General features: G+C 41.9%; 1 protein-coding gene and 1 long non-coding RNA gene across 6 annotated transcripts in view; both read right to left on the reverse strand.

The window, feature by feature from the left end:
- Positions 1-1132: 1132 nt before the first annotated feature.
- The window catches only part of LOC122768544 (chemokine-like protein TAFA-1), a 148159-nt gene continuing 131335 nt past the window's right edge, over positions 1133-17956 (reverse strand). The window contains exons 4-6 of one of the 4 annotated variants that reach the window (XM_044024615.1): positions 17441-17565; positions 15627-15718; positions 1133-3601 (exon numbers count right to left, since the gene is read on the reverse strand). In XM_044024615.1, coding sequence (XP_043880550.1) covers positions 15692-15718; positions 17441-17565 — 152 coding nt within the window. In that variant the 3' untranslated portion in view covers positions 1133-3601; positions 15627-15691. Of the gene's footprint in view, positions 3602-9372; positions 10390-15626; positions 16786-17440; positions 17566-17956 lie in introns of those variants that run through there. The other 3 variants (XM_044024613.1, XM_044024614.1, XM_044024616.1) reach the window with 3 other exon arrangements.
- Positions 5661-8038, reverse strand: LOC122768545. 2 transcript variants are annotated; one of them, XR_006360318.1, is made up of 4 exons: positions 7760-8038; positions 6677-6708; positions 6385-6477; positions 5661-6153 (listed from the first exon to the last, which is right to left on the reverse strand). It is a non-coding gene; the product is annotated as an uncharacterized LOC122768545 (long non-coding RNA). The 2 variants fall into 2 exon arrangements; XR_006360317.1 differs by having other exon boundaries at positions 6677-8038.

The raw sequence follows: 17956 nt of genomic DNA on the forward strand, positions 1-17956 counted from the left end.
TACTAGTTAGCCTGCTAGTTAGCTTGTGAGCTAGCTATCTGCAGTAAAATAAGCACTTTTTTTGCTCTTTTTTTCCTCGATTTTCTTCTCTTCACATGTTACTTCACACAGCAAAGCTCTGCTGCTGTATTTAAAAATCGAAATATTGAAATAAAGTAGAGATGAAGAAGAAGAACAGGAAGAAGAGGGAGACAGGACTGTAGCTGAACCAGCTCCTTTTGTGTACAATAATAATGATGTTGTTAAACTGTGTCACTTTTCTAGAGCGTTTACATTTATATTCTGTACATCAGCTGCTTTGGTCCCCACTAAAGTGTGTGTGTTTGGCTCCTCTAGTGGTCAAACCTCTTTCAAACACTTGTAGATTATGCATTTCATGGTGCTCGCGGTGTGTCAGCGGTCTGTTATGATTGTTGTTACTTTCATTTGTGCATCGCCGTGTTGTTTTCTTGCGTGTGCACTCGTGTGTTTTTGTTTCAGCAGCTGGAGACGTACACACGGACATGCGTACAGACAGAACGTGCATGGGCTCATTTGCATGCGCTCAGTAACTCTGGAAGACAGTGAGTCGCATTAGATGTGAGGAACACAAAGAAGAAGAAAACAACAACAACAACAAGAAGATCTTCTCCCTCCCTGCCCATAGTCCTTTGTGATTGTGGCAGGACCAGTGGGAGATTGATGTGTCTGTCTGTTTCATACCTTCTGTGACTGCTCACTGAGGCCCTGGGCTCCACTGAAACTAGCCAAATTCCGAAAAATGATGAATGTACACTAGCGCGTCCACGGGGAGACGAGACAGATCTCATATGAGCCGGGAGGAGCGCGCTGATATTGAAAATGATCTGGAATTTCGCCGGGCACAATATTGGAAATCTTTATTCTAATTGCATGAATGAATTGAGTGTGCTGTTCTGATAAATCCACTCTGTGTGTGTGTGAGTGCCCGTGAGTCATTTTCATACTGTTGATTGCTTGTTTATCCGAGCGAACCCTGTCGCAATGTTAACATATCATAGAAATGAAACTCCTGACAAGATCTTCCACCCACATATTACAACACATCACACTGTGATAAGAGGCACATTTTTCACCAGACATCAGTTACCATGTGAAGGAATGGGAGACAGCGTATCAGTATAGAAAACCATATTTATTTCTCATAAGGCTGTGCTGTAATGTACTTATGTCTACGGGAGGGATATCACTGTATGTTTTCCTTTAGTGAGTAAAACTCAGAATAAATCCCGTCTTCTGTCCGATGCTCTTCAGGTTCCCCGCAGTGGAAAGTTCTTCTATACAAGTGTTTTTCCTCCTTTCTTTTTATTTTTTTACAGAAACGACAAGCTTTTTCTGGCTCGTTGCCGAGCGACAGAAGTGACCCCGACACTTTTAATGATTCCGTCGTGGCTTTTGTCCGATGCAAGCAGACACTGACACCGTATCAGGACACGAGGCCTCTGGAGTACATTCAGGGGCCGATCGATACTCGGGCCCTTTCAGATGTGGTGTTAACATCCCGTCCTGCGTAATCAGACCTCGCGCGTTCACACCTGGCGTTAGCCCGCCGATGACCGTCATGATTTATTTCGATTTTTTTTGGCTGTAATTGTCAAAAAAGATAACTTTCACTTTTGATATCTGGCAGTTATTCAACGCCGACGTCACCAGCGTGTGATGTGTCGCTGAGTCTCGTCTGTGATTGGACGGTCGTACCGCAGAAGTCCCGAGGTTCTTCTGCAATGACAAGTGTACGGGCGCAAAGCTCGATTAACTCTGGTCGTTTTTTTAAATATTCTAGATCAGGGGTGTCAAACTGAAATGACCTGGGGGCCAATGATCTGGTCTAAGAGCAGAAAAGTGAAGAAACGTTCAGAAGCAGGTTGACGACAACACAATATTCCATCACAATGTAATAAAGATGATATTTCACTGAATTTCAAAAAGTGCTTGTTGTGACATGGCATGACATATACTTCACAAAAGTCACATATTTATGACGCAAAATAAACCAACATGAATATCAAATTCATCTAAAATCAAGTAAATAAAAACATGGACAACTGTAATTAATATTTTAATGTATTTAAAGTAAAACATGATGTGATCATTACAACCACATGTGTTGTGGTTATTATTATTATTATAATAAAAATATTGCTCGCAAACATCACTGTCACAGCCAATGTTTTTATTATAACGATGATAGTCAGCGGACCACATGTCATCAGTTTGGGGGCCGCATGTGGCCCACGGGCCGCCAGTTTGACACCTCTGTTCGAGATATGGCAAACTATCGAGGAGTTACGGTAAAGTGTCGGTGACGACTGACTTTTCCATCAGTAAAAAGAATGACGCGTGTTTCAGTTCACTGTGATAAGCAGCAGGTGGCGCCAAAGTCCGTGGACACGACGAAGGAGAAGACGCCTCGACATGATGATGCAGTTTTCGCCTTCTGACAAGAAACAAAGGAAAGAGCCCACGTGTCACCTGTGTTGGCGCTCCCTAAATGTAATTGTTGGTTTTTAAAGCTCTTAACGGTTTGGCGACCATCTTTCCTCTTGGACCTCCTTCTTCTCCACATCCCGAGCTCTAAGGTCTAATAACAGGAAGTACAACGAGTTACCATGGAGATTAAATCTGCAGTTGAACACTTTAAGTCACCTTTAAATCACCACCTTGTCTCCTTTGGCTTTCACTGCAGGACAAGAATTGTCAAGTTCTACCAAGATTTTTACCATTTTACTTGAAACTCGAAAATGTCCGCGGTCATTGGGCGGAGCTTATCGTGAGGTCTGCCTGTGGTTGGATTACTCATTACGGATGCTGATACCAATTCTGAACAGGGTCATGTGACTGGGTCCTCAGCTCTTATCTGTAATGTATTTATATATATATATATGTATGTATGTATATGTATATATACACAAATGATCTTACACACAAAGAAAAGAAGTGATGATGAATGTACACTGGGCATGCCCACACATAAAAGTCCGTGGTCACGTGGTCTCGTGGTCACGTTCACCGGCTAAACCGCGTCCTCACGGCAAAACTGTTCCAGTGAAGCAGTGAAGTCCACAAACACCTTCCACACAGAGAGAAACAGCAGATCACGGTCATTTCTCCCACAACGTTCCATGAGAGCTCCTCCTGAACGTCTTCAGATAATGCTTTAACAACCTCCGAGTAACCCGCGCTAAGCCGGTTCAGTTTTTACAAGACAAATTGAGGGTAAAAGAGACGGAGAGAGAGACAGAGAGAGAGACAGAGAGACAGAGAGACAGAGAGAGAGAATGCTGGAAACTGGCCACAGCTGCGTGGAAGAGGAAGAGTCACCAACGCGGCGCTCGTTGATCAAACATGGGATTAAGTCTGGTTTCAAATCCTTGGCACCACGTGAGCAAAGCTGTTATATCTGCGTGGATATCCTTTGTGTGGTCCCAGGTAATCCAGTCAGCAGCAGCAGCAGCAGCGGGTGTAAGAGTTTGAGTCCGTTGGTTGGGAATAGAAAGGGAGTCGGGACGGGTTGATGGGAGGGGAAAAGGCCTGGCACGCGGCTCTGGCAGCGGGGAGCTTTCTGTTAGGTCCTGGGATGAATCTGTAACACAGGAGGAGGAGGAGGAGGAGGAGGAGGGAGGAGGAGGAGGAAGGCGGGAGAGAAAACACACGTACACTTAGACAGAACAAAGGCAGACAAGTGCGAGGATTAGACCCCGGAGTCTTTGTGGAAACATGTGTTTTTAGTCCAGGAAATAAACAGAAACGTCATTGGTGTTTTCACCGCGCCGCGTGCACATGTTTCCACTTTTACTCGGATCTTTTTTATTTCACTTAAATGAGAAGGAAGCCTCTGCAGACTCAGGTTCAGGGACGTTTTGATTCAAACTTTCAGACTGGACACGTTTCAATGATGGATTTATGCAACCTCCAGACTGCTATTGAACAGGCTCCAGTCTCAACCTTCATTTCCAATAATATAATTAAAAAGAAAAAGAACATCTGTGTGCACGATGTCTCACTGAGTTCATGACCGTGAACACTTTCTCAGGAACATATTATCTTTCTTTTTTTCTTTCCTTTTTTACAGTGAATAAATCTAAAGTCTCTTGGACACCTCGGAGCCAATTAAACATCCCATAATCCCGCTCAGCTAAGACTAATACAGCTGTGACATTTCCAGCACGCTCTGCAGGTGGTAGCCAGGTGTGTGGATTTGATTATGGAGGGTTTTGTGCGAGCCGTGTGCGCATTTTGTGTTAATATTATTTAATATACTCGCCCCGTCCGTGTGCACCTGTACTCGCTCGTGTTATTTTGGGAAAATGTTTCCCAAACTTTTAATGCGGGACCCACTTTTTATAAGATGACAAACCGCCGCGACCCAATTTACAATTTAAAAGAGCAAATTTGTGCACAATATAACGTCAAAGAGCTTTTCTTTGTTGGTAAATGAATCACAACTTCGTCACATGCATGTGTTTAATGATTCTTCAGTAAAAGGTTGTGAAATTGTCTTTTCTTTTCTTTTTTCATACAATATTTCCATGCACTTGTTAGAGTGGGGTCAGCGTGAATGATTGGTTCTCTCCGGGTTCAGATGAGAGTCCAGATTCAAAAGCACTTTGTTGATTTGTTTACTGAACTGATAGAGAAACCGTGTTTTTCACAGTCTGCACTTTGTTTCTCGTCATTTAAATTTCACGGTCGGATCAAATGTTATGAATTGAAAAGGACAGAACTGGATTTCACTGCAAAAATATGAAAATATAACCACTATCAGGGGAAAATGACTCGTTTCCAGCAAAATGATCTGCCTTAATAATTAAATCAGGCCAAAAATGGTGTGATTAGATAAATATAGTGAATTCAAGTACAGATTTTCATTTTTTTACAGTGTATCTTTTACGTGTGCACTGAAAGAAAAAATCTGTTGAATTTACATGAAAAAAGTATGGACATCGGTTGCACACAAAAAAATCATGTTATGCCAACATGAATATTGCACATAATAAAATCATGTTACACCATAATGAATATTTCCTTTTTACTACACCTAAGAATTTTACATTAGACAAATATGATTTCATCATGCAATTATCCCCAATTTGTTCACATTTAACAAACAATAAAATTACATTTTAGTAGCACAATTATTTCATATCATTATTACGTGATTGCAATTGCATTTTTATTATGCAATTTGTGTCATTTTTTTATGTTTATTATACTATATTTCAATTAGAATTTACCAAACATACATTAAAATTAAATGTACATAATTTAGTATGATGTACATTGTTTAGTTGCCAACTGATCAATTAGTCATTGATATGAAAAGCAACGCAAAATTCATCAAACACAGGACACTTAACACAAATTTGCACTTCAACCCTTTTATTAATTCAACTAAAAAAATATATCTTTAGAACAGTGCAAAAAGTTGATAAAGTTGAATTTCATCAACTTGAACGGTCATTAACTATTAACTGAGCATTGACAAAATCTAACATTTCGGTGTCTTATATCAGCAACTTTTCAAAGATGCTCTAAGCCTTTTAAAGTGCTCTCCAAGACGCCCTAAAACAAGACCTAAAATCAGTGGCTATCTATTTTGGGACTTTTTTTGGGAAACAGAAATGTCAAACAGAGCAAGGTACCACATAAACCCACTCTCAAAAAAAGAGGAAAACAAAGGAACCCGACTTTACAAGGTTATTATTACAGTCCCAGGCAATCTCTGTATGCTGCTCTTTAAAAAAAAGACAAAACTAAGGCAACGCGAGAGACTTAGGCGCTCTCATAAACATATATAACAAAACTTGCAAAACAGAAAACTATGACATTTTCTAAGATACCATCTGTATTCAAAGAGTTGGATTTTCAGGGCCTGAGCCCTTTTTGACAGCACTTTGCCTTCCAACTCCATTACAACTTTCTGTACCACCTCAAAGGTGTATCTGAGTTGAGGAGGGTAGTCCAGGTTTAAGGCATGGCAACCGCCACTCCAACACTTGGTAGGTCGACCAATATGGCCTGGCCTTCAAGGACCACAAGGATGTCCTCTACCTCACTACCGCCATTTTGCCTTATGAGGAAAATTCCCACCGTGGTGTCCCCGATTCCGTCCTGGATTGCAGCATGGTCTTCACTCTACAGGACAGACAATAATTTCAATTAAGTTTTATAGGAGCAAAATATGACCAATCACCACCTGAAGGGGAAGTAGAAAGGTTTCAAAGCATTGTTACACACACATTCACAACAAGCATTGTTACACACACACAGCCGGGACTCAAATTATCAACTCAAATAATCAACAAAACACTTGTCCTTGTAAAGTAATCTAAATTCTGCTGTCAATGATACATTAGTTGGACTCACCTCATATTCCATGAACAGGTGTGCTGGGTCCTCGTGAAGATATACGCACAGTCCCTTTATGATTAGTTCTCTTACAACCTCAGTGTCCTCACTCTGGAAAGAGACAGTTACTTTATTAACAGGTTTATGCAGATTTTCCAAATCAATTTGACTCAACGAGGCCAAGGATCAAACCTATTAGGTTTCTTTATGACAGTATGGAGTGTCAAATCACAGGTACGTGTGTAAAGTGAAGTATTCACAATATATGTTGTGAAGTTTAAATAAAATGTGTGTAGATTACACTACTCACTATAATCTGGCGGACACTGGAAGGAAAGGAGTCTGGAGTACATAGGAGAGGCAATTATGAGAATTCACATGCAAACTTCAGAACAAATATGAATCTTTACTATGTGTTAATTGGCTCACAGATAAATGTTTATGGTTATTGGGTTAACAGAATTATACTGTTTTTAAAACCACATAGACACCTCTGGTCAATTTGACCCAAACCATCTTAAGGATAAACATGTTACCAGGGGTTAACAGAGGTAGTGCGATAACTGTTCAAACTCTATATTATATTACATTTATCATTCTATCATAGTTACTCACACCGTTTACCTGACACCCACGCTTCATTTCTCCACTTTGACTTTCAGAGCACTGGCGATGCTTTGTTTTAATTAAACAGTCGGATTCCACTAGTCCACACCAGTTCTAAGTTAGTTGCTAGACGCTACCTGAGGCGACTCGACAGCAGCGACGCGTGAACGGGGACCTGACGCCGACCGCCGTTACCTGTTCCCCTCGACCAGCTCACCTTCATTCCGGACACCACCACGCCGAACACCGCGGCCGACCGGTTTACACAATAGTCTCCGGGGCTGCAGCTGGATGCTACTCGGTTTATAGCCCACAGGCTGCAATGTGCCGGGCGCGTGACAAAAATGACGTCATATACTGTGTCGGGCCGGGCGCGTCAGGTCCAAGCTCTGAATTTTTGAAACTTTCTCGGATGCATGGACGTGCAAAAAGTCTTCTGTACATACAATGTCTGTGCGTGGGGCTTATTTAACAGCAAATACCACAGATTCACTTTTACTATATGTCAAACTCCCATTATAAATGACAAAAAGTAATTGATATACTGCACATTTCACACTACACAAAAACACGGTGTGCACACATTTCAATGAATATCGTGAGAAAGCATATACAGTTCTGTTCCAGGCATTAGCATAGCACTAGCTTGCGGTAGCTAACGCTAGCATTAACTTTGACTTGCTCGATGTTAATAGCAGATTAAAACGTCCTGCTTAGTGAAAACAACGATTCTGAAGTGATGTCTCCCACTTCCTAACGATAATTTATTAGAGTGAATTAAATTTACCTTAAGCAGATGACTCGTTGGTGCTTGCAGCATCAGTGGTGAAATGGCAGACCCCAAAATATTCCCTCCTTGAAAGTTTCTCGATAGATGGGGTTTCCTTCCACTGCTCCAAGGGGGCGGAGGAAAACCATAACTATTTCATTTGGTATTAACATGATTTAGATATGTAGATGTAACACCGCTGAAAATTAAGTGTGATCTTCAAGATTGGCATATGTTTTGAAGGGAAACAGAAATATTTCATGTTATTTATACAAGCTTAATATTTGTAAATTGAACAACTTCACTTTTCCCCTTTTTTCAGTGTGTTAACATCATTAACATTTTCCCTTTTCCTTAAATGACGTAAACCTCTGCAGGCGTCTCTGCCACAGTCGCACAGTTCCGGTGTCAAAACTAAAAGGAAAATGAAACGTGGCGGCCGTAGTGAAGACTCTCAATCCACTGATCTGTGAAGACGTCGCTGAGATTAAAACATCTGAACTTCTTCAATGTTAAATTAGCAGTGCCCTCAAATCTGTAATCTGGATCAGAGCGGAAATCTGATCGAGACGATCTGGATTAGATGGAACTTCTCTGAAATCTGATGAGTTACAAGTGGCATTGATTTAAACGGTGATGTCACTCTTACTTCATTTAGTTAATTCAGACTGATCCGTCAAAAGTAACCAAAGGAAAAAGTTATGTTGTTGAAAAGTTGATCTCCGTCATCTATTTATTTATTTTTACAGTACAAGCAAATCTTAGAATTCAGTTTTTGATTTTTGACTCTCATTTGCTCACAGAAAGAATGAATGAATGAATGAATGAATGAATGATTCATGAATCTTAGTGTTTTTATGGAGACTCAGGTTCAGATAATGCAGCATGGCTCTGTGTTTCTTTCTTCTGCTTTTAAATAAAAGGCTTTAACACTTGTTCTCCTTTGGTCGGTGTTTCAGTCGTTCCTCTAAACAAGCCCCTCCCCCCCCGCCTTCCTCTCATCATCTTTAAACACAGGAATCCTCTGCACTCGACATTTGCATGTGTGTCATCTGCTGCTGCTGCTGCTGCTGCTGCACGGCGACACATCACAGCGCTGGAGCGCACAGAGAAACGACCTCTAGCGAGAACAAGAGCAGTAACAGGTGTCACGTTTACGGCTCACTCTCCGCCTCACACACAACCCACCAGAGGTTTGTTAGTGCGAGGAAGAGGAGGAGGAAGAAGAGGAAGGGCTGCATGCAAATGCTCACACGTGCATGTGTGTGAGAGTGTTCGTTTTTTTGTGTTTCCTCTGTCTAAGTGGTGCAGCAGCAGCAGCAGCAGCAGCAGCAGCAGCAGCAGCAGCAGCAGCAGCAGCAGCAGCAGCAGCAGCAGCAGCAGCAGCGCTCAAGGATGTTAGCTGGCAGCAAAGCCATCTGCATTTTAATTCACCGGCCGCATTAAACCTCAATTTACCCAGAATTTAGTTAGTGAAAGAAGCCAAGGACAATTGCAAAGAATTCAGTCGCTATAAATCCCCTTTTTTAATACCCCGCCCTCCTGTTCCCATTTAGAGCTAAACAAATCAATCGCGCCGCTGAGAATCCTCTTCAAACAGCACTAAAAACAGACGACTCCAGACAAGAGAATACATCAAGATCCATTTAATGTGACAGAGACAATGAGAACAGCAAACACTAACAAATATAAATGAATCAATAGCACAAACTCACTCCTCCACCCCTAAACCTGGATAAAAAAAGAAAAGAAAAACGCTGCAGGGGCGGCGACGGCGGCGGCGGGGGGCGTGGCCACGCGTCAGTTTACAGCCTCGTACTTTTTAAAATAAAGTCATTTATTATTGATCCCAAATGACAACGCTGTGATTTTCTGTTTGCTTCACGACGGCTCTGCTGAAGGAGAGGAGAGGAGTGAAGGAGAGGAGAGGAGTGAAGGAGATGAGAGGAGGAGGCTGGATTTCACTGCAGGTGACTTTTGCTCTGAAACGTCCTGTCGTGTGCTGTGTGTGTTTTTAATGTGCTTTTATTATGAAGTATAGACTGAGACCTGCTCATGTCTATCATGGTGGTGGACAGAGTCACCTGTCTCTCTCTCCCTCTCTGTCTGTCTCTGTCTCAATCAGCGAGTTTGTACGTCAGAGGAGTTAATGATGCACTGCTGCCTCCACATGTGTTGTTTTGTGACTGAAACGGTGTGATTCACCAGAGGAGGCAGCAGTGCAGCACACGTGTGTCCCTGTGGGGAAATGAGCACTTTACAAACTTTATTTTCCAGCTGCAAAAAGGCTGTGTAAGAATAAACGAAACCATTTAGTCTGCTTTACAACAAGAGTGGATGTTAATACCTCTCTATCCCGTCTGATTAAAGCTCTATTATGTAAGTTTAATATAAGATTCCATGTGTTTAACGTCATCAAAAGCAGGAGGTGAATTAAGACGATGTTTTCATTCCAGCCGTCTCGATTAAGGTGTATAATTGTTTGGTGGGAGCGAGAATGGATTGATCTATTTAGCCAGTGGAGCGGGTAATGCAGATCTATGGTGGGCGAGTGTTTTTGGCCTCTCTCGCTCTCTCACTGTGACTTCCACAAACAAAAGCGCCTGCCTTGTCTGCTGCTACAGAACAGGCAATGAAGGGCTCCCTCTCTGAAAGACATAAAGAAAGAAAAGAAGAAACATGGGTGTCAGGGACGGGCTTTTTGTGAGGCTGCTTATTTTTCATGCCATTTTTTCTTTCTTTATTTTATATATAAAAGATGGATGTGTGCTTGTGTGTGTGTGTGTGGGAGCGTGGACACGTGTGCGTGCGGCTGCCTCATTACGCTTCACTGACACTTTTCAGAGCAAAAATGGAAAAAAACCTGCAGGATATAAAATGGCCCGGGAAAGAAAGAAAGAAAGAAAGAAAGAAACAGTGTGGTGTTTGTGGCGCTCGCTGTCTCGTGACGACACAAATACAAATGAGGCAATTTGGCCCGAGAGGCAGGTGAATGAGGAATGTTGATTAAAAAGGGGGCAGCAGAGTGCAGGATGAAAGGCCCTTTTCATGTAGCCTGTGGGTTATGCTGTGCACTGATAGCTGCTTCAACAAGACCCTCACAACAGAAGGGGATCAGGATATTAAGTGGCCTCTGATAAGAAGCTGCACAACGTGCACAAACACACACACACACACAGCCTCGGAGTGAGTAGCATGTCACAGATTAGTGCCTAATGGGATTGGCAGAGTGGTACGAGGCTCTGTAATCAAGCCCACACAGTGGCTGATAGCAGGGACAAGACACGGAACAAAGGAAACTATAAAAGGAGGAGGGACAGATGCTGCCACTACATGCTGATCACAGGCTCTCTGTGCTGTACTGACCGCTGTGCGCTCTTCTACAAAGTACCTTTAGAATCGATACTTGAGTAAGAAGGAAAAGAAGCTCAGCAGAAAAGTCACTTTTTATAATAATATTACTGAAGTAAAAGTACACAGACCTGTCGACCTGACCTAGCAACGTTAGCCTACTGGGAAAAGACGACTTTGACCAATCATCGCGATGGTTTCAGTAGTCTATGTGAGAGGTTTCACTAGTCTATGTGAGAGGTTTCACTAGTCTATGTGAGAGGTTTCACTAGTATATGTGAGAGGTTTCACTAGTCTATGTGAGAGGTTTCACTAGTCTATGTGAGAGGCTTTCACTAGTGTAGAGGAGGTTTCACTAGTCTATGTGAGAGGTTTGTGGGATGAGAGGTTTCACTAGTCTATGGAGAGGTTTCGAGTAGTCTGAGGTTTTTAGTAGTCTGTGTGAGAGTTTTGGTCTATGTGAGAGGTCTATGTAGAGGTTTATAGTCTATGTGAGAGGTTTCACTAGTCTCCACTAGTATATGTGAGAGGTTTCACTAGTATATATGAGAGGTTTCACTAGTATATGTGAGAGGTTTAAGTAGTCTATGTGAGAGGTTTCACTAGTATGTGAGAGGCTCACTAGAGGTGTCAGAGGTGAGAGGTTTCACTAGTTATGTGAGGAGGTTTCCGAGTATTATGTGAGAGGTTTTAGTAGTCTATGTGAGAGGTTTTAGTGGTCTATGTGAGAGGTTTTAGTAGTCTATGTGAGAGGTTTCACTAGTATATGTGAGAGGTTTCACTAGTCTATGTGAGAGGTTTCACTAGTCTATGTGAGAGGTTTCACTAGTCACTGTGAGAGGTTTCACTAGTCTATGTGAGAGGTTTTAGTAGTCTATGTGAGAGGTTTCACTAGTCTATGTGAGAGGTGAGAGGGTTTCACTGTCACTAGTATATGTAGAGTAGGTTTTTAGTAGTCTATGTGAGAGGTTTCTACTCTAGTTTCACTATGTGAGAGGTTTCACTAGTATATGTGAGAGGTTTCACTAGTATATGAGAGGTTTTAGTCTATGTGAGAGGTTCTCACTAGTATATGTGAGAGGTTTCACTAGTCTATGTGAGAGGTTTCACTAGTGAGGTTTTAGTAGTCTATGTGAGAGGTTTCACTAGTATATGTGAGAGGTTTCACGAGTATTTGTGAGAGGTTTTAGTAGTCTATGTGGAGAGGTTTTAGTGTGACCTATGTGAGAGGTTTCACTAGTCAGGCTAGAGAGGTTTCACCACTCTATGTGAGAGGCTGTGAGAGGTTTCTCACTAGTCAGTGATTTGTATTTGAGAGGTTCCTATGTGAGGAGGTTTCACTAGAGGCTCACTAGTCTATGAGGAGGGTTCACTAGTGTGAGAGGTTTCAGGTCTATGTGAGAGGGTCACTAGCATATGTGAGAGGTTTCACTAGTCTAAGTGAGAGGCTTTACTAGTATATGTGAGAGGTTCACTAGTATGTGAGAGGTTCACTAGTATGTGAGAGGTTTCACTAGTCTTTGTGGTCACTGCGGAGGTTTCACTAGTATATGTGAGAGAGTCTTTTTCACTAGTATATGTGAGAGGTTTCACTAGTCTATGTGAGAGGTTTCCTAGTATAGAGGTTTCAATAGTATATGTGAGAGGTTTCACTAGTCTATGAGAGGCTCACTAGTATTTGTGAGCTGTTTGATTTATTTTGAGTTTCACTAGTATTTGTGAGAAGTTTGATTTTCAGTAGTATTTGTGAGAGGTTTTATTTTCAGTAGAATTTGTGAGAGGTTTCACTAATCTATGTGAGAGGTTTCACTAGTATTTGTGAGAGGTTTCACTATTTTCTATGTGAGAGGTTTCACTAGTATTTGTGAGAGGTTTCACTAATCTATGTGAGAGGTTTCACTTATTTGTCACTCATGTGAGAGGTATTTGTGAGAGGTTTTAGTAGTCTATGTGAGGAGAGGTTTTACTAGTTATGTGAGAGGAGTAGTCTGTGAGAGGTTTCAGTAGTCTGTGAGAGTTTCACTGGTATGTGAGAGGTTTCACTCAGTATATGTGATGTGAGGAGGTTTCACTAGTATATGTGAGAGGTTTCAGTAGTCTATGTGAGAGGTTTCACTAGTATATATAGTGTGAGAGGTTTCACTAGTATTTGTGTAGTGAGGTTTGTTTGATTTATTTTCACTAGGATTTGTGAGAGGTTTCACTAGTCTATGTGAGAGGTTTCACTAGTATAGAGGTGTGAGAGGTTTCACTAGTCTATGTGAGAGGTTTCCAGTAGTGTCTGTGTGAGAGGTTTCAAGTCTATGTGAGAGGTTCACTAGTATATGTGAGAGGTTTTAGTCTATGTGAGGAGGTTTCACTATAGTCTATGAGCTGACCTAGTAGAGAGAGGTTTTAGTAGTCTATGTGAGAGGTTTCACTAGTATATGTGAGAGGTTTCACTAGTGAGAGGTTTCACCAGAATAGAATATGTGAGAGGTTTCACTAGTCTATGTGAGAGGTTTCACTAGTATTTGTGAGCTGTTTGATTTATTTTCACTAGTATTTGTGAGAAGTTTGATTTTCAGTAGTATTTGTGAGAGGTTTTATTTTCAGTAGAATTTGTGAGAGGTTTCACTAATCTATGTGAGAGGTTTCACTAGTATTTGTGAGAGGTTTGATTTTCAGTAGTAGTGAGAGGTTTTATTTTCAGTAGAATCAGGAGAGGTTTCACTAATCTATGGAGAGAGGTGAGAGGTTTCACTAATCTATGTGAGAGGTTTCTAGGCTTGTGAGAGGTTTCAGTAGTATTTGTGAGAGGTTTTAGTTCTATGTGAGAGGTTTTAGTACTCTATGTGAGACACTACACTAGTTATGTGGAGGTTTCACCAGTATGTTTTCAGGTTTTCACTAGTATATGTCTAGTCTATGGAGAGGTTTTCACTCAGTATATGTGAGAGGTTTCACTAGTCTATGTGAGAGGTTTCAGTAGTCTATGTGAGAGGTTTCAGTAGTCTGTGGAGGGAGGGTTTCAGTAGTAGAGAGGTTTCACTAGTATATGTGAGAGGTTTCAGTAGTCTATGTGAGAGTAGTCTATGTGAGAGGTTTCACTAGTATGTGTGAGGTTTCAGTAGTCTAGGAGAGGTTTCAGTAGTCTATGTGAGGGTTTCACTAACCTAGAGGTATGGCGTGAGAGGTTTCACTGTGGTCATAGTCTATGTGAGAGGTTTCACTATGTCTAGTTATATGAGAGGTTCACCAGTCTATGTGAGGTTTCAGTAGTCTATGTGAGAGGCTCTCAGTAGTGTGGAGAGGTTTCACTAGTATATGTGAGAGGTCTCACTAGTATTTCCAGTGAGAGGCTTAAGTATACTGGTATCCATGTGTGAGAGAGGAGGTTTCAGTAGTCTAGAGGCTGTGTGAGAGGTTTCAGTAGTCTATGCATAGTGTGCTTCTGTAGTCTATGTGAGGTTTCACTAGTATATGTGAGAGGTTTCACTGTGAGCTGCTCATTTATTTTCACTAGTATTTGTGAGAGTTTGATTTTCAGTAGTATTTGTGAGAGGTTTTATTTTCAGTAGAAGTGAGAGGTTTCACTAGTCTATGTGAGAGGTTTGATTGTCACTAGTATTTGTCTACTAATGTGAGAGGTTTGATTGTCACTAGTATTTGTGAGAGGTTTCACTAATCTATGTGAGAGGCTTCACCTAATATGTGAGAGGTTTGACACCAGAGTGAGAGGTTTCACAGTGAGAGGTTTCAGTAGTTCAGTGAGAGGTTTCACTAATATATGTGAGAGGTTTCAGTAGTCTACACTAGTATTTGTGAGAGGCTTCAAAGACCCTGTACAGAGAGGTTTCACTAGTATCTGTGAGAGGTGTTCATGTGAGAGGTTTCAGTAGTCTATGTGAGAGGTTTCACTAATATATGTGAGAGGCTCAGTAGTCTATGTGAGAGGTTTGATTTTCACTAGTATATGTGAGAGGATTCAGTAGTATATGTGAGAGGTTTCACTAGTATATGTGAGAGGTTTCACTAGTATATGTGAGAGGTTTCACTAGTATTTGTGAGAGGTTTCACTAGTCTATGTGAGAGACTAGTCTATGTGAGAGGTTTCACTAGTATTTGTGAGAGGTTTCACTAGTATTTGTGAGAGGTTGGTAGCAGCGAGTCACACAGAGAGTCAGAGTGAATGTAGTGGAGTAAAAGTTCACCACGACACTTTCCTGTGATAAATGTGACACCGTTTTAGATGAAAAACTGCAGTAACTTATCTGTTATATTTAAAGCGCACGCCGCCTGTGGCTGGGTGATAAATATTTACAGTGGGTGGTGGAGCGTTCAGCGTTTGTGTCACGCCTGCCCAATCACGCACGGCATGTAAACACACACTCTGAGTATTTGGGTTAATGAGAAGTCGTATGAACACATGAGTCGCTGGGTCCCACTCTGCACAACACAGTGATGTGAGGAAACGCGAGGAACCAAAACAAGAACAACAACAACAACGACAACAACGACACAGAGCCTTGAGAAGAAGAAGAAGACGACTAACCTTTACAGAAGCAAGAATGCAGCTCAGTTTCTGTCGAAGCATCCTTTGCATTTTGCTTCCAGAAGCTAAAAAGGGGAGTATGGCTGGGTGTTCTGCAAAGAGAGGGTCAAGAGAAAAGAACACATGTGTGTTTTTGGGTAGAAAAGAAGCTTGACCTCTGACCTGTTTGATTCCAGTGAATAAATCTGCATTTTCTCTATTTATTGAAGTGTGACTGTTTCCTATGGGCGAAGCAAAGTCCCAGAAAGTGATGTTTCTCTGTATTGTGCACATTGTTAGATCCGATTCTTTCGTCTCTCTATAATCATGTGTCGAGGACGTCTGTCCTCTGTTCAGACCATGTAATAAAACACATCCTCCGTGATCTGATCACATGGTTAGCGCGATATGACTTTAAAATGCATCCTTAACACTTTGATCCACTGGATCCAGAAGACTTTCTCGATCTGTGTGGAACGTCTGAAACATGTTTAATCTGAACATGCTGCCAAATCTGTAATCTGGATCAGATCCGGATGAAACGTAGTCTCATAGTCAGTTTTGCCCATTAATGGAGAGACAGTTTAGGGATTTCTTTAATTAAGAATCTACCTTGAGACGACACAAATGAACGGGAACAGACTCCCCCCATCACAAAATATTCAGATTGACGCTTTGAAAAGTGAAAAACAGGAAGTTGAATAAAAACAACTTTCTTGGCTAGTTAAGAGGAGGCGGAGTCTCTGATGCATCCTCCACGTGGGGCCCCATCAGGTGCCCTGTTACTGAAACCATATGAAGTCCATGTCCACATTGTACCCAGGTAGACTGGAAAGGGTGCAAACATGGACAAATATAAACTCAGAATCTGAATCCCCTGCGTCCTCAAACCACGTCCAAATGTGGTTTTTGTGATCAGATCTTAGAGGATGCAATGGGGACGTAATGGGAAAGTTAATACGGATGTTACTACCAGGTCTGAATGGAGTCAACGTGACATTTACTGAGGTGAAAATAAAACATTTTGTAAGAATCTGAAGAGAATCCACAGATCTGGGACTTTTACAGGCTTGGGTTACATATACAATCATCATCATTTTGAGATGTGCATTATTTAAAGGAAAACCAAATACTGCGGCCTTACCTTGTCAGGCTGGAAAGCCCCCCTTCGATCAGCATCCTGCTGAAAATGTTAAACCTGAGTTGAAAGCCTGAAATCTGCAGAACGACCTTGGGACGAGCCCGCGTGGTCTAACCTCCGCTGTCTGTCTCCCTACCATCGCATCAGCCTCCGCTTCTATTCACAGTCATTGTCACCAAGCAGTGAGAGAATACAGTGTGTGTGCGCGCGAGTCAGTTAAATGAATACAAACGGTGCGATCAACCTGTCACAGAGTGCCGGACTGCTGGCTTTGAGGACTTAACTCCCTTCATTATTTTTGCATGCAGCAGTTGGAGTGGGTTTACAGCTGAAGGCAGCGGCGGACGCAGAGTGGCCGTTAACTTTCTGTGCCCGAGGCCGAGTTTGTTTACGGCCACGTCGCTCACGTTTCCGCTTGCTTTCATTGACGAGAACGAGTCACACCTGCAGGTCTGACGCGGTGAAAGTTTAATAGTTGAATGAATTAAAAATGAGGCTGGCAGTTGGCTCGTAAAGCCTTGTTAACACATCTAATCAGTGTTCCCAAACAGCTCCGTCGTTATTTCGGCGTGGCTTCCTCGCTTCGAAACATTGAACATTGAAAACTGTACTTGAAGCACACACACACAGAGCAGGCATGTACAGTATCAGTGTGTGTGTGTGTGTGTGAGCGAGAGAGAGTGTGAGGTCTCACCCTTGTGGTCTTGATTTTGTTCCCAGAGGAGCACATCCATCCAGAGTTGTCAGGCAGAGTCTTACACTCTTCTCCCTCCAGACACGGTTCCATCTCACACCACCATTTCCCAATTACGATGGAAGCTGGAGGAAGGTGAAGCAGACACGGAACAGAAAAACAGGTGAGTCCACACACACAGTCGTGTATAAATGCTTTCATATATATGCATGTATGTATGTATGTATACACACAGAGCGAGAAAAACAACGTTTAATCAGTCAATTTTATTTGCATAGCGTTCATGGCGTTCTGCTGTCGCGTAGAAACCAGCGGTTTTAAACATAACTGTGGGTTCATAGCTCATTTTTGCTGGTTTTCAAGTCTTATCCCTCGTGGGGCTTTTACATGAAGAGTATAATAACACACACATGATCAACACACGAAAACTACACAATTTGTATAGCAACAAATCACAACGTACATGATCTCAACGCACAACATCATAGAGAGCACAGAAACCCGACAGTTCACACA

This window comes from Solea senegalensis, linkage group LG4 (genome assembly GCF_019176455.1).
Source record: "Solea senegalensis isolate Sse05_10M linkage group LG4, IFAPA_SoseM_1, whole genome shotgun sequence".
Lineage (NCBI taxonomy): Eukaryota > Metazoa > Chordata > Actinopteri > Pleuronectiformes > Soleidae > Solea > Solea senegalensis.